The sequence below is a fragment of the Apteryx rowi genome, unplaced genomic scaffold, assembly GCF_003343035.1.
Source record: "Apteryx rowi isolate R43461 unplaced genomic scaffold, aptRow1 scaffold_277, whole genome shotgun sequence".
Lineage (NCBI taxonomy): Eukaryota > Metazoa > Chordata > Aves > Apterygiformes > Apterygidae > Apteryx > Apteryx rowi.
In genome coordinates, this window is record NW_020449163.1 from 987,973 (window position 1) to 1,013,570 (window position 25,598).

General features: G+C 37.4%; 1 protein-coding gene across 6 annotated transcripts in view; it reads left to right on the top strand.

The window, feature by feature from the left end:
* RFTN1 (raftlin, lipid raft linker 1) overlaps window positions 1-25,598 on the top strand; it is a 118,523-nt gene that overhangs the window by 61,262 nt on the left and 31,663 nt on the right. For all 6 annotated transcript variants that reach the window (XM_026068623.1, XM_026068621.1, XM_026068619.1 and 3 more), the window contains exons 3-4: window positions 1,263-1,449; window positions 13,784-13,892. In XM_026068623.1, coding sequence (XP_025924408.1) covers window positions 1,263-1,449; window positions 13,784-13,892 — 296 coding nt within the window. The remainder of the gene's footprint in view (window positions 1-1,262; window positions 1,450-13,783; window positions 13,893-25,598) is intronic.

A 25,598-nucleotide genomic window follows, 5' to 3' on the forward strand; every position in this document is an offset into this window, starting at 1 on the left:
TTTGAATATTTATTAGTTTTTGATAACCTCTTTCATCATTCATAAAGGGTAGCCACACAATTTGATGAAAAAAGCAGTACAATGAAGCCTTATTTTGCATAGCTGGCATCATCCGTACAAACTCCTCTCCGGTGCTTTTTTAAAGAAGGTCCAAGCCCTCAAGGGTCTGGGGACCTCTGCTCTGTGCTGCTGCTTGCCACGTTCCTCTTCTGCTGGCTCCAGGGGGAGAGGAAGCCCTGCAGCACCTCACCACGCCATACGCTACGGCGTAGTTAAGGATGAAATAATAAAAAGCTCCCAACAGAGCTGGGAACGAAGAGGCAGAGGCCAGGGAAGAAAGGCGCCTTTTCAGATGAGATTTTGGAAGAGATATGAAGGATTACTGAGGTAGAGAGAACAAGAAGGGAAGGTTGCCTTCGGTGATTTATGGGGTTTTGTCTTGAAGCCCCCCAGGCTCCGAGGAAACGAGGGGAGTTGCGGTACTGAGGGCAGTATCTGTGTGCAGGTCGTGCGTCTGGCAGCAGCGAGCGCCGCGTGCTTCGTAGGAAGGCATAAAACCGCACAGGAAGCAGACTGGGGAAAGATTGTTTTCACGTGTTAAGTCTCATCCTCCTCCCCAAGTTGTTTAGGTTTGCTTAAACCCTGAGGTGTAAGGCTTAATATATGTTCTCAAAGGTTTAATACCACTACCTGTATTCATAACTCTGTATGTTCTTGTTATCACTGTACCCACAAAGTACTCTTGACATACTGGTAGGTATTTGGTCTCAACAACATTTTGTGTCAGTGATCCCCCAGTCTAAATAATATAGGTTTTGTGTATGTGTGTGCTTCCTTTTATCGCTTTTGAATTTGACATGTTCTGTCTTCCTTGACTATCCCCTTTCTCGTGTTATGTTTTTGACTCATGGCTCGCTCTCCTCAAGTTGCATTGGTTTGACGACTATTAAAAATTAGAATATCTTCTGACTACCTTGTATGTATTAAATCCTCCCCTTCATCTCTCCCAGAATACCAGGTGAATTTGGTATTTTAATGTGTCTGACTCCTTGTTTAATTGCACATCTTTTATGCGATAGTAACCCTTTGCTGAGACTGTCCATTTAAAATCTGAAATACAAAATGGGCCTCAGGAAATTACAGGTCGATTTCTRTGATAATATTGTAGATCAGTGTGACGCTTGCTTACCTCTGAAGAGCCTGGCTCTTGAAAAACATGATAATCCGGTGTAGGATTATTGACCAATTTCTTCTGTTTCCAGCTGAGCTGCCGGGATCATCTGCAATCAAGCTTTCCTCTTTGCATGATCTCCCAGCTCAGCTGCAAGAACTGTACCAGCAGGGCTTCCTCTTGGCTGCAGTCCACCCTTTCGTGCAACCAACTGATGAAAAAGAGAAGACTCCCCAGGAACAAATCTTCAGGACTGTGCTGATCAAGAAAACAGAAAGGTAAAGTACTTCCAGTGAACTGGGATAAAARTAGACAATCTGATTTCCTGCTGAGTTTTGACCTACATCAGGAAATTATAGCAGTGTTTACTGTGCAAGACTTGATTTTTTTTTTTTTTTTGTAGGCTTGACTAGGCTTAACATGTTCTTCATGTTTACAGTTCATCTGCAGTTTGGCAGACAAGTCAGAGAATAACAAGGTGAAATACTCTATATTTTGGGATGTGTTGTCATGATAGGCAAACAAACAAACCTTATGCCTGACAATTTGTGAGGGCGGTCTGGTTGGAACCCTTTAATAGTTTATTGGATTAAATTAAGACAGATGAAATGTTTGCCTAGAAAAGGCCTATTTTGTGTTTAGACAGTTACATTTAATGCAATTAATTTGAGCACTGCAGTACTAATGCATACTTTTTAAATTTATCTATAAACTTTAGGCTTCTTTTTCTTCGAAATGATACAGGTTCTTTTAATTTTTGAAACAGTACAGACTCTTTAAATAGAAAGATAAGTCTCTCTGCTTTGTTCAGTGTCCTAAAACATATTAAGAATATTTTACATAATCAAAGTCTGAAAATGAATAAATAAGCAGAAATACTGTTCTTTTAAGTTTTAATCTGATTTAAAAAATCAATAGAATGTGCTGTTAGCCAGTCCAAACGGAAATTAAAATATGAATATTTTAAACATATGTTATGATTTTTAGTTAAGAATTTAAAGCATACATGTGACGTTATCTCACCACTCACAAATCTGCAGCCACCTGTGTTGTCGTAGCCAGTCTGTGCAATCTTTCCACGTCAGTTGTGCTCCCCAGTTCCCCTTTTTACAGTGACCCTTACTAGAAGTTGGGGGATAATTCAGCCTGCCTTTGCTGATTCTTGCCTCTCTCTTTCTATTGATGCTTCAAGGAAAGGGTGTAACTGTTTTGGACAGCTCTTTAAAACCAGAATAAAACCATCCTCCAATTTGCTATAGCCTGATAGTTGATCAGTAGCAATTACAGTCAGGGGCAGACTTCAGTCTGTGACCTAAGGAAGAAAGTTCTTCGTTTCAATACCAAATCTTTTTAGTCATTAGGTATCTCAGGCAAAATAATACAAAATGCAAAAATAACCCTCAGTTTACCTTGACTTGCTTTTAGTTTTATAATTACAGAACTTCAAGCTGGCTTGCTTGATACTGGTTGGTTAAAGGATTTCCAGTTTTATGGTCAAAGCATTAAATGTCTGACTGAACCATGGACTTCTTGAGTAATGCTAGGATTCACTTACCTGTTTTTTGGGCCTCACTCTCCCTGCCTGCAAAACCGCCCACTGCAAATAATGAAAGTATTTATATGTATGTATTTGCCATGTTAAATGAGCACTTAAGCATTTTTGCTGGAGTGGGGTTAGAGGGCTCAGCGTCTTTCAGGACTGAGCTGCAAAGACAAGTCAGGGAAAAGCAGCACCTTCTAGCTATAAGAACGTAAGTTACCTCATCTCCAAGCCAGAGAGCTCAGGGTGTCACTATCTTGTACTGTAGCCAGTCATTTACATCTGTGCAGAATGAATGAGAAATACTACAAAATCATAATTGCCTACTCACTCACATGGGTGCCAGTGTTTCACACATACTTTAGACAGCTGTAAATGACTGTACAAAATTAAAGACAGTAGAGAGTCTTGAACCAATTAGATTTCCTTCTACATTCACACTCCATTTCTTTCATTCTCTTATCTGTCATTTCTGAATGCCTAAGGGAGGTGGAAGAGAGTTGGTGCAGTGGGGAAAAAACAGGCAAATAGCAGGAAGGGAAATGACAGCAGTTTGGTGTTCCTTGTCATTTAAGGATTCCAGAGTTTGGCCAAGAGTATGACCAAAGCTGCTTTCATAGTGTGTGGATGCAATGAACCTTTGAGTTATCAAACAGAATGAAGAGAGATGGAGATTCCACCTATTTCAGATGACCATGGTTGTGTAGAGAGCAGTTGTATTAGAATCATGAGTCTATCCTATTCCAAAAACAACTGTGAAAAAAAGTAGTAAAAAAAAAAAGTCAGTGTTAATTTTTTAAATTAACCTTTATCATTAGACTGCTAATGAAGTAAACAGTGACTGATACTTCTTTCATTGAACACAGTCTGTCTGTCATCTGTAGGCTGTCTCTGTTGTATAAAACATTTAAACTCCGATGGAAGTTAAGTTCTGCTTAGGATATTTGCTGATCAGATGAGCATTTATTTCTGGCATAAGATTTTCAGAGTATAAGTAGTCCAGCTACAGTTGTAGGTTCACTAGTAACATCATTTATATTACATGAAGTAAGAAGCGCTCTCCTGCTGTTTACTCTGATGGTTGTGCCAGGCATTCGTAGAGGACCGAGAAGAGATCAAAAAAAGCTCTTTACCTTTGCGTGGGGCCCACCCTCAGGATTCCCGGGCAGTCTCTGCTAAACATCTGACACTGTAGCTCCTCTTTTACTGCAGGTGTTTCACCACAGATGGCTCCAGCACCATATGCTGTTCTCCAGCAGATATTAGGTCCTGTTTTTTCACCTTGCTATTTTTGTTGCCTGAAGAGAACAGGAATGAAATTGTTGTATTAGTGTCTTTTTTGTGCGGTAATGTCAATTGTGTGTACACAGAGATAGAACTGAATGCTTTCATTAGTCTGTCTACTTCAATCGGTGTTATACCTTTATATGTCAGTTTTGTTTTAAAATTAATCCTGTTGACTCACATTTTGAAGGTKTTATGGTAGCATTGCCTCTCTATAGGTAAGAACAGACTGTGGAGTCACAGGCTGCAGCAGATGATGTGTGTCAGGATCTGTGTCCTGCTGCTGCTGTGAAATTCGTGGTACCTTATTTTGTCCAAGAATAAAATGGAAAAAAATGGTGCTTAGGCATGTTATACATTAATATTCATGAATAAAAATACATATTAGTATTACTTCTTCTATCTTGCCATTTTCYTGGAGTTACAAAATACTCCACGTGAATTTGCAATGGCATTGAACATTTTTTGTTTCTTTTAAAGTCACTAGTTTATGTCTAATCTATACTGATATCTCTATGACTTCATTGTATTAGCTATCTATTCATTTCTGATAAATAAGGAAGTAAGAGTCATTCCTGCTATAGAACATTTAAGAAAAAACATTCCTAACATATATGGAAGCCATAAATGTTGTAAATCAAGATTTGTCACTTAGAAATGTTACAGAGAATATAAAGACTAAGGGCATTTTTTTTTAATTTTTATATCAACAACAAAATCATTTGTGCTGCAAAAAGTGTCATGAGCAATTGAAGGAAATGAAGTAAAAATATTAAGTGTTTCATTCTTTAGAACTACTGGGCTTGAAGGTAGTATACCAAGTAGCTGAAGAACTTAGCTGTAGTTCTTGATAAATTTAATACAATAAATGTAACTTTCATTTATTTCTGTAGCACCTAAGTGTGTCATGCACACTAATAAATTGATCGGAATTGGTTTGGGACTGAATAGAATAGATTAGGATAAAGGAATAATAATTTTAATACTCCTGTGAATGCACTCTCTCCTCCTCTTGCTCTCTCATTCTCTCTCACTCTCTCTCTCTATTTCAATGATTTTTTTAAGTAGAAAGTAATTGACTGGCTCCTTCAAGCAGTGGTTATTTATTTTATTTTGTTTTCTTGCATTGTTTTGCTGACCGTACTGCTTTCTGAGACACTTGGGGTTCTCAGAGAGGAACTTTTATAAAAAGATGTGCAAAGAAGCATCTACAAGCCCAGGTTTTGACAGGGTTTTTGCTGAATTTAGGGAAGGCTCCAAGTGTGAAGCATAGCCTGTGGCCTGCTGGTTCGCATTGATTCACACTTGAGAAAAGTTTATTCACACTGATTTACACTTGAAGAATCTCAGCAAAAGGGATATATGGTAGTATTCTGGCAAGGGAGAACTTACGATCGCATATTCCTCTTGGCAAAGGGAGTGAGGACAGTCGATTCATTTAGAGGGTTCTGGATAACCAAAATAAGGGTAGTAGCACACATCACTTTTGTCCCCTTGAGGAACAGAAAGATCATTAGTTTTTCCTGTGTGTAATAACATTTCCTTTTTTTGCATTTTATTTCCATCCTCTCTAATTTTGAATCTCAGAATCTCTGCTGAATTGTCTTTGGCGCATTGCTATTTCTGACAGTCTATGGCTGTTGCAAAGAAATCCCAAAGTAAGCCTCTGAACAGAATTGCAACAAATCCAGAGCGCAAAACTGCTTTTATTTGTTCGTCTCCCAGCTCCCTTTAGTGCAACACCCCTGTCTGATGTCTTAAAGTTTCAAAATTCAATGATGTTAATTATGATGTTTACACATGCCTTTCTGAATACTGTGCCCCAGGAAGCGAGCCATGTTCTTTCCCACTAAGAAAGATATGTGCTCCAGACTCATGAACTGACTGTTTAGAATATTTCTTAYGTATTTGCAGATGCTTTATTTTACGATAATAGAGTGAAGTAGGCGAAATAAATCGGATTCCAGAGAGGTCTTTCTCTCCATGGTTCCATATATCTCTTAAGATACATCCTTTTACAGATTTTGTCTCCAATCAGTAAAACGATCATCAAGGAAACGTTGCCATCCATGTTAGACTACATAATAGGATTTAAGAATGATTTTTTCAGAGTCAACTTCTGTGTTTATCTCTAACAACTTTGCAGCTGTTCTCCCTTACTGTAAAATAATGATGTGTCAGGTGTTTAGTGATATACTTTATGAGATGATTCTGATTCTATTTTTATAATTTTTTCATATCTATTAATCGTTATGAAATGCAAACTTTCATTACTTGGCCAAAAATAATTCTATTTATCTGCAAAGGAATTTGACAGACTGAGTTCAAAAGTTCAATAGCAAAACAGGATTTTTACAGTTTCATTTTTTTTGCTGTTAGGCAATTTTAATTCCAAATGATTTCAATTAATGGCATCTTCTGAGATACAGCTAAGTCTCTGTGTCCTCTATGTCACTTAAAGTCTGGTTTCTACAACAGATTGGAAAATTTTAAGTAGCATCATTTAAATGTAAATGCAAAAGATTGAAATGACTTATGCGTGAAATGAATAAAACAAGACAGTAGTCATTGTGTTGTTTCTTTTATGCTAGGCTCTCATTTCCACTTGTCAATGTCCACTTGGTATTTGCTTAATTACGTTGACAGTATTGTAGAAAATATTTATGATAGGAAAAATGAAGGTTTGGGGCAGCTAAGCAAGGGGAAATCTTGATTTTTCACATCTGGAGGACCAGCTCTTTCATGCCCTCTTTTCCAGTAGTACCAAACTCTCTTTTTAATAGTAATAAACAGTTTCTTTTTCCATAAAAGGAAGGAAAACTATGTTATTCCAAGGACTTTATGAAGTATGAATAGACATCATTACATTAGGATGAAGCAGCAACCTCTCTAAGCATTTTCCGTTATGAAATCGTGTGTTGGTCCTCTAATGTGTAGATTTGCATATTTGGTAACTGAAATTTTGCCTTCTGAAGGTAAAGGAAAATGCTTCTAGAAACGTTTAGACAATTCATCAAATTTCTGATTATCAACTGTTTCAGAAACACCTTCTAGCCCAGAAAATAATTTTTCTCTTCAGACTTTTTCAATAGCTACTTGGAACAGGGCGTTCTTGTTCTGACTTTATGTAGAATTTAGTTGACAGAGCCCCGAGCCATGATGAATGCTTTTATCTGGCAAGCCTGTCCTTGAGTTGCCTKGGATATTTCCTCATTTTTCCGCACAGAAATTTTCCGTGCCATGTTTAATTTTCAGGGGCATGTCACTCCTTGTAACACACGTGCAGCAACCTCGGCGCGCACACCCGTATCGACTGTGTCCGCCACTCTGGTGTCATCTGCTCACGTGACAAGGGTGCAACCCCTCACCTCCTCTGCCTCATTGATAACAATGGTAAACACGACAGGTCCCATGACAGATCTCTGCGGTACTCCTACTTGCTACTGGCCTCCAGGCAGAGCATGACCCGTTAACCACAGCCCTCTGAGCCCAACCATGCAACCAGTTTTTTACCCATCTAGTTGTCCACCTATCCAGACTCCAGTGTCCTAACTTGGATACAAGAATATGGTGGGAGCCAGTGTCAAACTGCCTTGCTAAAGTCACCATGAATGACACCACTGCTCTCTCCTCATCCACAAATCCAGTTGTTTTATCATCAAAGGCAATCAGGTTGGTCAGGTATGTTTTACTCTTGCTAAATCTGTGCTGTAGTTCCCAGCTCCCTTCCTCTCCTTCGTGTGCCCTGCAGTGTGTTACAAAAGATCTTTGCAGAAAGATGGGAACTCCAGGCTAAAGTGTTTAAAAATAGAACAGACTGGCAAAAATTATCCATGATCTCCCCCAGTATTTCTGTGCTTGCCTGAGTTGGAGAAAATAGATACTTTGCATTGGGTACAATATATTTTTAACTTAAATGTATACGCTTGTCTGTGCTATGTATTTGATTTTCATGTAAGATTTAGGCTGGAGGATGGCAAATCTCTGACCCTGCCTTCATGAGCATTGAGATCAAACACATTGTGTGTACGTATGTAGTGCATGTTGTTGCTCTCAGCAGGCTCATTTCAGCTTGCTGGAAGAATAATATTTATTCCATACCTGAGAATCAACAGATATCTTCCTTTAGCTCAAGGGACAATGGCCAGAGTTTTTAAACCTTGTTGTTTGTTTCAAGTTCAAAGAAATACATATTTCCTCACAACGGCTTTTGACATTGACCCAAAATAAATGTTCTTTTATCAGTGTTCTCAAAATTATAAATATTGCACATTAGAAGAAGCCTATGTACCCATACATGCCTAAATTTTTCTTAAGAACCTCTAATGTTGTCATTAAAAAAAGTTTATGAATTTTGCTGTCGGGTAAAATTTATTCTATTGATAAAGCTTCCTATATAAGAAAATTCCTCCTAAAGAAAATTCTTAGAATATTAAGTTAAGATAATGAATCAGTGAATTATAAAAATCTGTGTGTTTGTTGGATGGGCATCGTAAAATTTGTGGGGTTTTTAAGTGCTCAGTTCTTGGATTTCAGTTAACGGAGGTTTGCCAGGTTTTTAACCTGGAATTATACGGATACCGATGTATTTGGTTATGTTAAGTCTCTTGATGTGTGTTTGTTTTTACTTAATACAGATCAGCTGATTATAAATGTACAGTTTTATTTTGAAACACAAGCTTTTCTGTTATTAAATTATTTCTGTGTGATGGAAAACATTATTTTCTCAGAACTACACTTCTAACATAATTTTAATCAAATAATCATTATTTTAGAGTGTACCCTCAGTTTACAACTGTACTTTTGGCTTTTAGAATTCATGGATATGAAGAACTTGGAAAACTAAGGCCAAATATTGGCTCCCTTTTTTCCGTCTTATGTCTGAAAAGGATTGGAATTCCAGTTTGTTGGACGACACTAAATTGTCAGCTCTAATAGTTAATGTCCAAGTTACTGGTACTCTACAGCTGGTAATGGTTTATCTACCATGAAGTGGTGCTTAACTGCAAACAGCTGTACAGGAAATGACAGCCTACTGAAACAACAATCGTAAAATATTTTTGGCCAGTGGACTTCCAATTATAAGTGAAAATCTTATTTATTTTATGTATTTTCTTCTCCTTTAGTGGCACTAGAGGCCCTAATTAGGATTCAAGACCCAGTTCTTTTAGGTCAGAGATCGTCAGCCTTTTCTATGAGAATAACACTTCAGGGTACTTGCTCCCAACGGTGCCAGGGTGGCGTGACCTCCCTCTCGGCTATTTGCCATCCCAGGCTGAAAATTGCCCGTATTAGTCACTGAGGGTGCCTCCAGTGACAGAAAACTCTTTTTCCATAAAATCAATAAAGGAGAGCAAATAACAAGATACACGAAAGGAAGAAAGATAAACAGAAGCCCAGGGAGTACGAGATACAGTGAAAACTCCTGCGCGTCGCTGTGGTTAGCAGGGGTTATCCTCTCCCGGTATCGTGGGGCAGGAGAGCTCCCTGCCCCACTGCCTGTGAAGCGATGGCACCTTTCACACTGTCACTTCTTTTCCCTCACAAGTATCATCCAATCCATTTTAAAGAGTACAAGCCCATGTCATTGTATACCAGCTTCTCCTATTAGTCTTAGCTTCTAAGCAGTGTACAGCATCACTGGATCCAGGTGTGCTTCTTTCAAAGTGGAGCCATTTTTAATTAACTCAGGGATTTTTTATTAGGAGAACAAAGACAATAAAATCAAATGTTTGGAGACACTGAAGGGAGGAAGGTTCAGTTTTCCAGCCTAGGGTAGAGGGAGACTCCAGGAGATACTTTATTGCTAAGTGTACATCAAGGAGAAAAGGAAAATCTTTCAAATTATTGAGGCCTATATAAACTGATAAACTAATCTCAGCATTTCTCTTTCTGTTGAGAAATATTTCATGATAGGAAAATGAAAATGAATTTTAACCTTTGCTTTAATTTTGAAGTATTTTATACATTGAACACCCAGTAACCTCCCATGCTATAAAATCATTAAGAGACTCCAACATATAGATTATTGGGTTATTTCTCATATGACCAACATCAATCCTTCATCAGAAGAAAAGAAGGGTATACAAGGGTAGGGGCTACAGGTCAAGACTGAAATCAGGAGGCCTGCTTTTAGCCTGTAGGAGGCTCGGCTTTTACTTTTCCTCTGACATGTGTGATCATGATAAATGTGCCTGGTTTTGGGGTCCTAATTTGCAATCTGTAATGAAAGTAGTCCTGAAAGTAGACCCATTAAATTAATAAAACCAATCAAGTAATAATTTCTGTTCATTTTAGGACTTATCTGTACCTAATTTAGCTGCTTCTAATATGGATATACTAATAATACTCAAAAAGTGTAATGAGAAGGTTTTAAGATATTTATGAAATGCTTTATGATTCTTAAATGAAATGCACTATGTATTGCATAGAGGCTGGAAAGAATTTCTTGCCCACCTGGATTAGCTCAGAAAATTATTTTTGTGGTCTATGAAATCTAATACCATTTATTACTTTTATGTGGAAAGCTATGGCTTTTGTTTTGTTTTTTTTTTTTGACAGAAGGCTCTGAGTTTTTCCTAAAGAGATAAAAACTACCAATATAGACAAAGACCTGCATTTAACATATGTGAACATATTTTACTTGAAAGCGTAGAAAAATAGCTTTTGGTAATATACAGTACTTCTGTTTGAGTCTGACTAAAGATTTTATGGCCTTTAGCAGGATCTGTTATGCGTGTTCTATAAAATAATGTTCATAGCAGACTGCAGTGGTATTTGAAACAATTATTTTCGTGAACCAAGAACAGAGGTAGCGCTCAGACTCTTATAAAAAGAATTCACTATCTTCTGTTCTCTTAAATATTTACAAGCAGCAAGAACATTTCAAGTTAAGTGCTTGTTAAAGGGGAAAAAAATAAACAGGTTGTTTTAACTAGTTCCAGTGCGAATTACTGTATTTTTATGCATACAATCTGTATCTCAAATAACTCATTCCTTTGAAAGAATCTGAAGTTGGAAGTAGGTCTTCAGATAAACTGCACAAAATCAGAGTCCAGGGAGCTGCTGAGGTGAAGGAATGGAGTGGGGAGAGAGTGGTTCAAGGGTAAACTTCCCTCTTACTAATATGTATGTATCAACCTTAGCGTTATAGCTTGGAAGTAGTTTGTTTTTACAGATTACCAGTGGTTTTAAATAATATAGTATTTGTTGTTCTTTTGGAGCAATTGGAATAGTAAGATTTTATGTTTGCCACAAAAAGTATTTAAAATAGCACCATTTGCATGGGGATTGTGCCTGACCACTATGTGAAGAGCAGACTTTGGCAAAAGAGTGGACACAAGAAGGATTTTGCCTCTGGATGTGTTCCATTTTTCCTGTTAATGGGTCTCACTTTAAATGAGCATGGATAGCATAGCACATAGTTCATTTTTGTGATCTGATATCGTAACTTTGAATCTACGCAGTATTATATCAATGTCTCTGGAGCTGGGAGTATCACTTCCTCAGCCAGCCTGGCATGGCGCTGAGTTGGGTTTCCCCAGCGAAGGAGCTGGCTGAATTATCAGTAGAAGACCTGGGAGACCTTTGGTCCTCATGATTTTAAAGGCTTGGTGTTGTGTCTGAAAAAATGGGATTAGTTATCTGAAAAGGGCTTGGTTTCATACTACCCGTTCTTAGCAACCCACTCTCAGTTTGTAATAATGTAAGAACTGAAGCACTGGAAAATTGCRTTTGCTCCATTTGACGTTGTATGGACTTTGCATTGCAATATCAAGTATCCGTTTTGATGGTTTATTGGCTGATAGAGCATTAGACAGCCTTAGCTCATACTTATTTCTATCTGGAATATGCTTAGATAACCTCAGGGCTATAATTCCAATTAGTACTACTCAGATTTTAGAAAAAAATGTAGGTATAACACTATGTACTCTAGTAGGGAGACTTTCTTAAGTGTATTTTTACCTTATAGAAGAGTAGTTAATCTGTGATGGGAGATCTGCACAGAATAGATTATCATATCTAGGATTTTACTAGAAGATTAAACATGGTTGCCTGCAGCTCATGTGCTATCCCTCATACATTTTTTTTCTTTCTCCACAACATGTTGTTTTTAGCTGCTTAAATGAATCTCTGTACTCGTATTACAGAGGTTGTAGTGGGATGCTTTTTGCCCCTCAGTAATGATTTCTGTAAATCCTGGAAAGATGTTTGGAGAGTTTCCGTGGACTGCATCTTTTCTTATGATTCATTATTCAGAGTCGAGAAGAGAAAAGGACCACAAATTGTGAGAAGAACCTAAAAAGCAAGGGAAAAAAACAAGTAGACATAGGGCCTCAGTGTTCCTGAACAATTCTTAGTCTGCAAAATGGTACTGCATATCCCACGTGTAAGTGAGATATGAGAAATGAAGTGGATGTATCACCTGTTTGAGGGTGGGAGGATCAAGTACAAAATACACTGTCATGTGATACCCTTAGAAAATGCCTGCAGTATTGCCTAGGAAACACACTTCCAGTTCGTACTTGTCAGCCTACGCATCTCATGGTTCTGAGTAACTGCTAGTGTCTCGGGAAAGCCCCTGGGACCGTCAGTAGCTGATGCATGTTTTACGTGTCAAGTGATCTCAGTGCTCAGAACAGTCTGTTTTTTACACAGAAATACTTTGGCAAGCATGGGTTGCAAAACCCTTGTTCTGTTGTTTCACTGCTTCCTCAGCTGAGTCTCAGTTCAAACTTACGTTTTGCACCTTTCTTCCTGCCTGGCATGTACCCAATACATCAAGTGACTGCTGGCCAGGATTAGTGCTTTACTTGAAATGATACCTTTTGATGCTCCATGTAGGATGTTAACATAACTACTTTATTACTTTTCCCAAGAATTATAGGCTAACTTTTATTTTCACATGTTTCCTCTATGTGTTTTCCTAAGGAACTCATAAAACAAATGGTTCTCTAGATTTCCCATACTGATCAAGCATAGTAATTTCCTTGCATGGGAACCTGGAGGGGATTAAAACTGCCTTCTGTGGCATTGCTTTGCAGTGCAAGCCTGTAGACGGTTTCTCAAAGTCATTCAGGATAACTTCCAAACTTGCCTGTGGCATGTTTTGACCAATATCATGCTTTCACAGCACTCTTCTTTGTTCAGCAATATATATGGCAAATGCCACATGCTTTTAATTAGTTTAGGAGTTAGTGTCTTCTAAAAGGGAAGGAATTGCAGACATAACTTTGTATTTCTCAACCCTAAAGGATGARGTAAGACTGAAGGATAGACTACATAGATAAGCCCCTAATTTTTAAATGTTGACTTTAGAATGATGATAGATGAGAGAATTTCCTTAGTCACTGCCCATAAAGCACGTTCTGCATCTTTTAGATTTGTCACTTCTCTCCCTTGTAGTGGAATAAGCATGGCTTTTAGGCTTCTCTTTTGGGCCAAAAGCGTCTGTCAGTCAGTTGTATTGGAACCTGCTTTCCACATATTCCGAGTTACATGTACTTGTGCATCTCTGTGATGTTGGCCAAAGATGCTGGATAGACAAAGTGCATCTTGGACAGGTGAAGAAATTTGGGAGTCCCTGCAGTATTCCACAGCAATCATTGATGTGATTTCCTTCCCTAGGAAATTGGTGAGACACTGTAGGTTGTCAGAACTGTGTTGAACTTAATGGAGTGAATGTGATGGAACCAAAATTTTGTTTGAACATGAGAAATATTTATAAAGAGGATTACTGGGTATCAAATTTTAACAACAGAAACTGTTTTTTTATTCTGTCTCTTCAGATCTCCAAAAGGTGATGGCCATAGTGAAGGATATATCTTGGAGGTAGAGTGCTGCTCCTCTTTAAATCAACTTTCAGACAAAAAGGAGATATCTGATTTTGTTAAGAAAGTGAGTAAAAAAAGCAACTTAAAAAAATACAGTATGCTTTTATTTGCACTATAATTACTGCTGCTAGTTTTGTCAGTCTGTCAATAGGAATATGTGTACATTTCGTGCACTTGGAAACTTCACTAGAACCTGGTGTTCTTTTGTGATTTTAAGTATCTGAATAGCAATTTTACTTATCAGAGAAACAAATTATTAATCATATTATTATGAGAAAATGATTTGTAGTATCACAGGAGAGTAACCTATCACAGATGATAATCAACTAATTTACCAGTGTAGAAGACAATTCTGTAATGGTGTAAACATTTTAAACTGAAGCAATACATATTATTTCCATTTTAGTATCAAAATATCCTGTTGGTTAAAATTCCTATTAACTCCCAGAATCTCCCAGATTATTTAAGTTTGGTTTCAATATCACCTGAAATTAGCAGTTAGAGATGGTACTTTTAAACTAAAGCCCGTTGTCATCCAGAATGGTGTTGGTTTCAACAAACTTTTATATATATTGGAGAATTTGAAGATAACCCTGAAATTCTTTATTTGTCTTTATCTGTTGCCTTCTTAATATTATTTTTGATAATGTAATATTCTACCAGACTAGAAATAAGCAGATTATGTCAATGTTAGAGAAGGCRAGTTCTTTGTTCATATTTCAAATTCTGCTGTGTCCTATTACACATTATAAAACCCAGCAATACTATGTTTACGTAGCCGCATGGTGTGAGAGTACTGTGAGTAGGCTTACTCCCCTAGCTTTAATCCAGCAATGATAACAATAAAGAAAATTTTGCAGAGTAAACTTCAGCACAGGCTATATGAATTTGCTAAGGACTCAGCTTGCCAGCCTGCACTGATGTCCAGTTCTTCCTTTTTACTATTAATTGTACAAACTGTATTAAAGATAATASAGATATGCCTATCTGGTCATCATCATACTTAGAGATATAACTGAACTTTTCCAAACACTTTCTACTTTTGGAAAGTTTGAATCTGCATCAGACTGTTGTTTCTTGTTTTTATTGTTATTACACTTTGATTCTCACACTATCTTGGATTATTGCAATCTATTCACACTTAGGTAAAACTGGAGTAATGCTTGTGTATGAGTTTCCAGATGTTTAATTTGATTCTTCAGTTCTTTGAGCTTATCTGTCACAACTAGTAGTAAGATTTTACAGCATTCTAATAGAAGATTTCTTTGCGTTTTTATCTTCAGAGAGAGTATGGCTAACATGAAACAAAATGATGGTCCAGGAGTCAACCTRTTTCCATAAGTATTCAATTCTGAGACTCTTTAGAATGCTTTTCTAGACATAGAAATTTTTCTGTTGGTAGAAGCCATTGGATTATTGGGTTATAAAGGTGCCTTTTTGAAATATAATCATTTAAATTTTAATAGCTAAATATTTATATTTACTGTTTCTCCATGGGCTGAGAATGTCACTCATCCTCAGATGTTATTTGATGTAGAGGAATTTGAATTTCTTTGAAGCTGTTGCTGTCAAGTGTGTGCAGTGTCACTGTCTAGATCTGATTAAAGATGCTGTGAAAGTCTCAGTACTTTTATGTAAATCTAACTCAGGAAACAGGATTTGTTTGGGAGTGGGAATTAACTGTCATATTAACTAATTTGTCAGAGCGACAAAAATGTTCATTACTTTTAAGGGCAAATAAAACACGTTTACAAACAAAATGAAAAGTAAGTGAAGTTCTTCAAAGAAAATAGGAACAAAAAGCTGTTAGGACAATTGCTCACTTTCAAAAAAGAATAACCCTATAATTCTTCTCAAACTGTGTAATACAGTTGAAGTTAATAATGTGTTGTAACTGAGTAGTCAAACACTTGATCATGGACCTTTTCATTAGAAAGACTTTTACCGTCTTACCGATTTACAGGTTTGCCATCTTACTGCATTGCAATTTACTGTATTTTTAGAAAGATATCAAGTAGGACACCCATATTTTCAAAATAAACTTACAAGTCAAAATTTTCTCCAACTGTGAATTTGCTAGAAAAACATCCTCTACCCTAGAAAATTAATATTATTAATTTTTTTATGGACTGCTGAGCAAGTACCATTAACATGGAGTTTAAACAAGGATACAATTTTGATAACTTCTTTTCTCAATTGACTTTTTGCTGCATTGCAAATGCTGTGTGTCATATTGAATATTAACGGCTTGCTCCTGGCAAACACAAAACAATTTGTGGTGGCATACAGCATGGGTGATTACTTTTTTCCTCTTCTGTAGCTACATATAAATGTTTAAGATAAATAAAGTGGAAACAAAGAAGTTATTTCACCTAGAGAAAGAAATTACCAGAATACTATCTTGATTATAAAACATTTTAAAAATGCCAGAGAGGGCCCTTCACTCAAATCTGTTTTCTGTTGTTGAGAACCTTCTGTGCTTGGGGCCTCTGTCCAAATTCTCTACTCTTTTCTATACGTTTTGGCTACTGTTATGGTTTCTGCCTGTGGCAAGAGCCATGGAAGACAGGAGGTGGTTAAGTATTGGGGACAAAACGTTGCTCTTCCTGTACCTTAAAATCATGTTTACTTAACCATGTGCTGTTTGTTCATTCATATCAACTTGGTTCTAGTTTTGGGAATGGCTTGCTGCTCAGCATGTCCTAAAGTTCTCATTCAGTTTCATGATTTATTTGTTACGTAACTCTCTGGCAAAGGAAGAAATAACCTAGCCATTGCATATGTACACTGATGCTGTATTGGTCTTAGCACTCCTTTCTTTTGCTCTTAGGCAAAACACACGGAGATTAAAGATTTGCTCCTCTGATTTTTAATGAGTGAAGCTAAACTTCTGAACTTCTAATCACCATGGCTGAGATGATTCTGAAGTGGTTGCAAGTCATAAATGTTCCTCCTAAGATTTCATATTTTGATTTGTGTCTCATGTAAAATAGGATAGCCTTTAATTACTTCCTTAGTTGCTGTTTCTGTGTATTCTGTTATCTTTTTTCATCTGAGAATGTTCTCCTGGATCTGCTGAGACAAGTAAGGAAAGGAGAAGCCAGGCTGACATCCCAAGGAAAGTGTTATTTTGGACATGTAGCATATGTGAATGCCAAATATGTTTCTCACGACCTTTGCTTTTCACACCAATCTGAGTTACATTCTCTAGAATTACTGTAACAAGCAGAAGACTTTTATTCTTATGTTCATGTCTTTGGGATGTTAATGAATGGTTAGAAAGTGGAGGATAGTTTCTGTACCCTTTCTGCCCAGTTCTGACTTGTTAAAATTTAGGAAGCACATTTTTGTATCCTTTGATGCATGGGCTAATAATGCTCTGTCAGAAGGAAATTTTTTTACATTAAATTCTTTCAGTTTAATCCCACTGCAGAATTCGTATTTCTTGTCGCTATGGCCTCATTCTTCTTCCCTAGGGAAGTACAGTCAGTATGTACAGCAGTACATGCTTAGTATAACAATAAGTGTGATTTAAAAATCCTGTTTCTTAACTGAAACCCAAATGCTGTCATCTTCCCTCTGTGTTTGTGACTAGAGAGGGACCTTTCCCTGCTGCTTTGTCCTTACTTTACTTGACTCAGAAATGAGACTAATTTCTTCCAACAAACTGAAGGCCATACAGATGGATAATGGGTTGTATGCTTTCAAAAATGGACCAGTTCAGGTATCTACAGCTTGGAATATGATTCCTGTGTTAAAACACTTGTGTAATGCTTATCTTGTAGATAAATTTGTCCTATGAGGCAGAGTTTGTCTAATCTGCTCATTTGTTGTTCCCTGTATTCATAGCATTGGGGAACTTCAGTGAACATACATTGGCCATCTCCAGTACCAGCTCAAGAGCTACTAGTAACGTGTCACTCTGCTAAGTGGTCCTCTGCACAATTTACATAGTCCAAATTACCCTTCACATAATCTTGAATCCTGCAGATGTAATGACTATGCCCATAAATTGGTTGACATTTATTTTCTCATAATAGCATTGCTGGACTAAGGAAGTGATGGTACCTCTCAGACTTAACTGAGTGGGTCTCCGGGAAGGAGTATGCCTGCCAAACATGTTGCAAGCAGACTGTACCAATTTACTTATTCTAGCAGTTGGCATTTGAAACTGATCATTCAGTTCTTCCTGGTACGAAGGCAAGTTACCTCAAATTAAAGGGTGAGTAGGAAATTGGACTGTTTTGAAAGGAAGGCCGACTTTGTAAGGAGTTACTAATTAATGTACATTACCACTGAGACATTTAAACCTCCGTTGAGCATAATCACCGTATTCGGAAAGGTAATGTTTTTTTGAGTGGTTCCTTGCTCCTGTCCTTTATCTGTCTTCACTCCTTTGTAGGAAATGGCACAGAGGAGCCTGGCTAAACAGTTGTGTAAAGAACTGCTATAAGATCCAGACAGCCCAAGGTGGCTCTCACTGCATGTTATTCCATATCTAAGTTTTATCAAACTATCAAGATACTTCTTCCCCTACTCCTATTTTTTCCCCTCTGTTCATCTGTAGCTATTTTGCTGTTATCAAAATAACTGTTGTCTTACTTCATGTGCCTCTTTCTCAGGAGAGTCATCTTTAACAACTGTGGCTCTAATTGGTGAAATGGACATAAAATGCCGATATGGATTCCAAAACATCAAGAACTTTTTAGATCTTTTCCATAGATGTTCCTAGTCAGGGAAGTGATTCAGCCCAAGTTTGGGTTTTAACTTATTTGCTACATGTTTAATAGTATCAGAATGAACATTTGTTTTATATGGTCAAAACAAGGCACTTTCACATATCCACATAGTGTGTGAAAGCAATGTTAAATGATTTTGTACTCTCAACTTCTAAATTTTAAAACTCTCTTCAGCATCCAACTATGGAAGGGCAAGAAGACGTGGAAGGCTAGAAATGTGTCATAGTACAAATATGTCCATAATAACATGTATTTTATATAGAATTTCCTACGGGCTATACTGTCAGAGCAGGTGGCAGTAAAAGATAGAAAGGGGAAAAAAGGATCTTTAATTTTGGTCACAGGATCATTCTTCAAATGAATAAAATTTGAATTTACTTCTGTGTCTAGAAAATGACCCCTTTAGAGTACTGTTTATTACCTAGAAGGATTACTTATCTAGATGTGATCTCAACTTCTTTTCAAATCTTTAACATTTTTAAACCAAAAAAATCCCACCCAAAAATCTTCACTCTCAAGGGCATTTGCAAAAGAGCAATACAATATTTATTTCTTTAGCACATTGTAATGAAAACCATCTCTGAGCACTTAGCTGACTGCTTTGTTTTCTGCATATTTTCAGTGCGAGCAGAGCTCTATTTTATTTTTGTTTAAGTATTTGGATCTTAGAAATAGATATGGTCATGAAGCAAAAGTTAAAACTCAGCATCAATGGTTCAGCTGTTTGTGATCTACTGTGATAATATTTATTAAAGTGCATTTTGTTAACATTTTGAAAGTGTATATATAACAAGAAATGGTAAAAAATAGCATATACTGTCTTTTAAATAGCCCAGTGTGAAGGGAAACATCTGTTCCTGGTTAAGCTTCTTTCAACTTGTGTTCTTTTGACTAAGCCATGTAAGAGTGGTGTTGATATACATCTTCCATGAACACTGCAAAATTATTTTCAGGACTTTCCCAGGAGCCTGGTTGTGCTTTTATAATCCTTTGCCCCCAGCAGCTTTTCAGCTCATCCTCTTGACCAAGATAAAAATAGATGTTATAAAGTAGGTAGTCCATGTTTTCAATGATACCACTTCTGTCTGGTGGGAAAAATGAAAAATTGTTTTTGTTTATAACGGTAAATGTGATAATATCTCATACTGTGCTAAAACAAAGTGTGGGCAAATTATTCAGATTGCAATTTTGGCTACAAGTAGCAGAGAGCATGACAAAACAATGTGATTTTTAAAGAAACACTTTGTTCTATAAAAAGATAAAGGGTTCCCAGCAAATTAAATTTTAAATCTGTAAGTTTGAGACTGAGTTCTTAACATTTAAAATATTCCTGTTGTCCAGTACCTTCTGCTTTTTTTTTTTTCATTGTTTTGGACAAAGATGCACTAAACCAATGTGTCAGTTTTGATTAGTGTTAGTGCTAGCTGATCACACACAAGGGAATATGCTCATGTTCTACAGAGAAGGCTGAATTGTGTTCGTCCAGCTAATATGGTTGTTAGATACAGAGATCAGCCATACATCTCTCAATCTTTATTTCCGCTTGCTTATGTTCAGCTGTTAGTTTAGGAGTTTCTCTCAAAAGATTCATGTGCCACACATTGCGTACATTTTGAAACTGCAGTGGACATAACTGTGCTCCAGAGCAAAGTTTTGGGACATAGTTTGTACAGTCTCCTGTAGATCACTATTCAGCATATCAGGGCTTTGGGTTGAATGAGCATGGGATGGCTGCTGTGCAGCAGTTTATCCTAGGCCTAAAACAATTTTTAAGGAGTAAATCTTAGATCGTGTGGGGACGTCCAGGATTTTTTTTCAGCACTTAGGGCAAGGTTGGCAGGACTCGGGTATGTTACAATAGCTTTGGGGCAGTTACTAGAGTCACTAAACCTCTGTAGCCTGTGCCTGCTAATGTTCTCCCTTTGCTAGCTCTGTGGAGTAATAGATAAGATAAAAATTTGAAAAGAATCATTGCACACGAGGCCACAGAGCCAGCGTGGTTTCCAGAGCTGTCATCTACAGAAATACGCAGACAGAAGTACTTGCACTGCTCTGCACTACGCGTTTAGTACGTTTGTGTTGCCCTAACAAATGGTTAGATAGATAAAGGAAGCTGGTGAGGAATTTCGTAATGCAGTTGTTACTCTAGTCCCCTTCTTGGCTCTGGTAGCAGGAAACATATAGCTTGCTGTAACTTAATACCTCTTTGCAGCAGTATGTTAAGAGCCTGTCTTCTGTTTTATTCAGTCTAGCAGTTGGTTGCAGTGAATTCTGGCTTCAGTACCAGTTCCGTGTTCTGCTTGTAGCTTTCAGTTCTCATTTGAAGAGTATATTACCAATGAGCATGTTTTAAAACTGCAAAGCTCGCTTTCTTTTCCTCCTCAATGCCTTGGTATGCTCTACAGTAAATACAGCAAGAGCTGAAAGTGTCCAATTAATGGTTCTGTTGACTGGGCCATGTACAGCAAAGGTGGAAAGTCAACGTGCATCTGTTTCTTCAAGAAATTGATTAGATTTTATTTTGGGGGTTTATTTTTTGGACTCCACCATCTTGTCTTGGATCTACCAACTTCATGCTTATAGCCTTACCTGAAGCTCCTAAGCAGTAAAATTCTGGACAAGGTTTCAACTGGGTGTTTCAATGTAAACACTGTCAATAGCACTGTGTAAAGGAAGACTGTGGTTTGGGATTACATTAACATTTTTCAGCACATCCCTCCAGTGTTTTATCCCAAATGGTCTATTTTGATGTAATTGAAACTGAAAATAATTGATTATTTAAAAGTCTGAATACAGAGTGGGATTTGACTTTCTAAAAGCTACAGCTATATTTACTTATATTTGCATAAACGTGAAATATCTTTCTCAAATTCAGAATCAAATAGGTCAGCATGAACTGGAAAAGGATAAAAATATATGGGAAGTAAAGGCCTAAATGACAGAGCTTCCCAGTGAGAAAGGTTACAGAGTTTGAACATCTGCAAATGCTGGTACAGAGTTTTGAAGTAACAACAYAGAGAACTGTTTAGGAGATGCTGCTTTGTTGTTTGATTAGTAGAATTATCTTTTTTTGTAACTTAGTGTTAGAGATGCAGAAACGCCAAAGTTACGATTCTGAGTTATTTAGAAATAACTAAAACCCTCCTTTAGACCATTAGTTAAGCTTAGTTGGTTTTAAAATAAGCGATAAATTCTTGCTGACTGTTGCTGTCTTCTCAGGAAGGCGCATGTCAGACCTGTGGAAAACGTCTGAGGCAAACGAAAAGCCTCTCTTAATTTTAAACATCTGTTTTCAAAATGAGCAAACTGAAAGGGGAATGTTCAGTTCTTGCTGATGCAACATGTACTACTAAATAATAATGAAGGAGGACACAGTTGGAAAACTGCAGTCTAGAACAGCCTTTTCCAGTTCCTCTCCCTGGCATGCAATACATGGTATTCTCCTCAAACCACAAGGTAATGTTCGTTGCCTGAAGATCTCTGGTGCTATGTCTGTTGTCAAATAAATTTGTTTGAATCTTGAAGGTAGGATAATACAGTGGTCTTGTTTCTGGTGCACGTTATGAGATCTGATGCGTCTAACATTAGTCTTTAAAAACAACAGAGAAGTATTTCTTTTATTAGCTAAGACAGCACATGCTTGGTTTAAAAAGTTTTAGAAAGCTCTGAGCAAAATTAACCCAGCCGTTGTTTCAAAGGCCATGTATTTTCCCATTAGTTGGACTAAGTAGCAGTCGTCTTACACTTAGTTCATTACAGAGCTAATTGTTGGTCACCACTAGACAACGACATTTTTTCCTTGCTCCAAATGCATTTTTGTTACATGTGCTCTTTGTAAATTATTTCTCTCATTTGTTTTTATATTAGTAACAATCCCCTTTAGTTGGTTGCTACCGTTTTTGTATAAAAAAAAGTAATATATAACAAGCCTGTGAATAAAATGTTCACTCCTGATGACTAAGTTCTGAAGATGTTTTTTATCCCGATCATCAGGAAGTGTAAGCCTTGAGACCATTTAGGACTGCTGTAAACTCAAGTGTCCTGATGGCAGTAGTAAAACTGCTTTTACTCTGGATGGATGCCAAAAACTTCCAGCTCCCAGCATCCAAGAGTTAAGAGAAATTTATAACACTTGTCTTATTAAATCAATTGTTTGAAAATCCTTATCCAAGAGAGAGGTTTTCATTATTAAATTGCTCTGCTGCAATTCCCATGTTCGTTGATGTAGGTGGAATATATCCTGAACTTGCTGGAAGTGGTTGATTCGCTCTGTGTCATCCCATGGGAGAAATGCACACAATTGCATCGCAAGCAATTACAGAAGCTGGCAGAAGTGTATCATGCTGTTCAGCGCTGTATCTATACCTTGGAGTTTCTGAATTTATAAGTAATACCATCCTGCTCATTATAAATAGGAGATTATTTTGGAGCTCGGAATGCAACAATAAACACAGAAGCACAGACAAAACTTGGAATGAACACTGAACTTGCCAAGTGTCTTTATTCTAAATAGATCTGAAAAGAAAACCTGTCTATACCTGTTCAAAATGGCTTTTCAATCTGTAATGTCTGAACTTCTGCCATGGTTGTGATGCCTATAGTTTAAAAACAAGCAGTTTTCAGAAAAGCGGATTTCATCATTCAGCTATACTGTTGCAAGATGTAGTTTTTCAGATCTTTAAATTAGACTGTCAGCTATTTTCTAATTAGATGGGAAGCCTTCAAGGGAACCAGAAGTGGTTAAAAAATGGGCCACAAATTTGCTACATGAGCATAATGTCTAGTGACACTGCTTTGTGCTGCTGCTTGCTCCTTTTTTCCAAATGCGGTATAAAAGTAGTGGTCAGTCACTTATGAGATAAACAATAACACTTCACAGATGTTAAGAAATGTTAGCATTAGTGTTCCCAGCTAAAATTCAGTTAACGTAGTGACATCAGGGGTTTGACACAGAGCTTGTTCCTATTTCTACCAGAGTTAGTGGGAGATTTGATATTTATTTCACAGATAGCAAAGGCTAAACCTGTCATTTTTACCCCTCAGGGAAAATGCAAAGTTTCTAATCAAGCAAATTATAGAGATGGTATTAAATTCTGTAACTACCTCTGCCTTCCATACCCATGAAATTTCACCCCTTCTTTAAACAGATTCTGTTTTTAAATTGGCGTAGGTCCAATTTGATACATGCCAGTTATAAACTGATTTAGATGTACCCACTTAGGGATTTACCCAGATTGAAATAAATGAGCAAAGTTCTGTTTCTATTGTTAAACAATGCCATCTTTTGTGATGGGGACCTGTCCTTTTGTTTGTGGTTAATATCATCCATGCAGCACTTTGTCAGGCACTAAATATGTTTCTGTTCCTATCCTGGGAAAGAACCAAAGAATTTTTTTTTTTTTTACCTCGTTGGAATTTCCTTTTTAAAAAAAGTCCCAAGCTCTAAAGAACAACTTGTTTGTAGCATGTTTAAAATATAACCAAGATAAGTAAAATAACTGAAATTACTGTGGGTCACCTAGTGTAAGGGCATTTTATTCTGATGTAGCAAATGGTGGAAATGCAGTTCTTCAGATTTTTATGCTTTTTCCTTCTCATTTAGTACTTCAACAGAAGAGAAGGACCTTTTACCTTTAATACTCTAGATTGACACATAAAGACAGCTGCTTGTGATATTTATTCAGTCTGGAATGCACCCTGTGTGAACCTCTCAGAACCACGCTCTTTCCATTGAGCCCAGCTCTATCCCTGCTTTCTCCCATGTATTTCCTTCTTCCTGCTTCCAAGTACCTCATTTGCTAGGGTATTTTTCCCGAAGGCTGGTATTCTGGATCCAATGCAGTTGTCTGTGTGCAGCAATATCGGCCGCCTTAATGGGTCAAAAACCTGCGCGGCTGCGAAGAGCTTTGCGGGTGGCTGGTAGAAGCAGCCCTTCTGTGCCGCGCAGCCACCTAGCTCCTGGGCACAACCTGTCGGGATACAGAGATTCAGGCTTCTGGTTTGAGCCTGTTTTTTTGTTTTTTATAGTTCAAATATTAGCAGCTCTTGTTTCTGAGTAAAGTGGTAAAAGCAAGTGTCTCATTATGCGCAAGGTTTTACTTGATGTCCCTAAAGCTTTTTGGGTGAAGTGAAGCTGTTACGCTGTGTACTCCTTGTGGTTTCATTTACATTTTTTGTGAGGGGTTCCAGCACTAATGTATACCACGTAGTATTTTAAAGGTGCAGTCAGTCATCCAGGCCACATGCCTGGCAATAGCAGTAGGAAACTGTGTTCTCCCTCATGATAATTTCCTTGGAGGCACTGCTGAAGATCTACCTTGGTCTTTCAAGAGGAGCTTGTCCCTGGTTGCCTTTCAGGAGTGTCTATGAAGGCTGCCCATCTGGCTTGACTTAGGTTCCTATGCGTGTGAAGTAGTCCTCCTAAATTTCTGTGGACCTTGTGGAACTTGCAAAAGTACATTTCTTCAGCAAGTTCTGCAGGGACAACACTAGTTACGTTTGCTTTATTCAAGAGCTAAGCTTCAGATCTCCTCTCCCTTCACTCTTTCGCAGTGCCTTCAAAGGGAACTGCCAGCATTCAGGCTGTAGTAGCCCATAACCCAGCTCCATCATATTTATGGACTTTCTTATCAGTGTATTTCTTGAGCTACCTGAGCTCAGGCTGTCTTGCTCCCTTTCATTCTGGAAAGAAAAATAGAACCTTTAAACAAGCAGCAGCAACAGGATGTAGTAATAATAATAAAACTTTGCCTTACGTGTCCTGAATCCATCATATATTTTAAGTTAATAGTTTTAAATAATGCAGAATGGTGGGCAACTGTAACCAAAATTAAGAGTAAAATAATGGCTTTTTTATACTCTGGAAAGGTAGGCCTCTAAATATATGAGGTATTTTTCTGAACTGCAGTTACCGAGTAAAGGCAATTGTAAATATATCAAATACAGGAAATTTAAATATATACTGGATGGGATAATTCATTCTGGTTGTACAGACAGCTAAAATTTTATACTATTTGAACTCTAAACAGGAT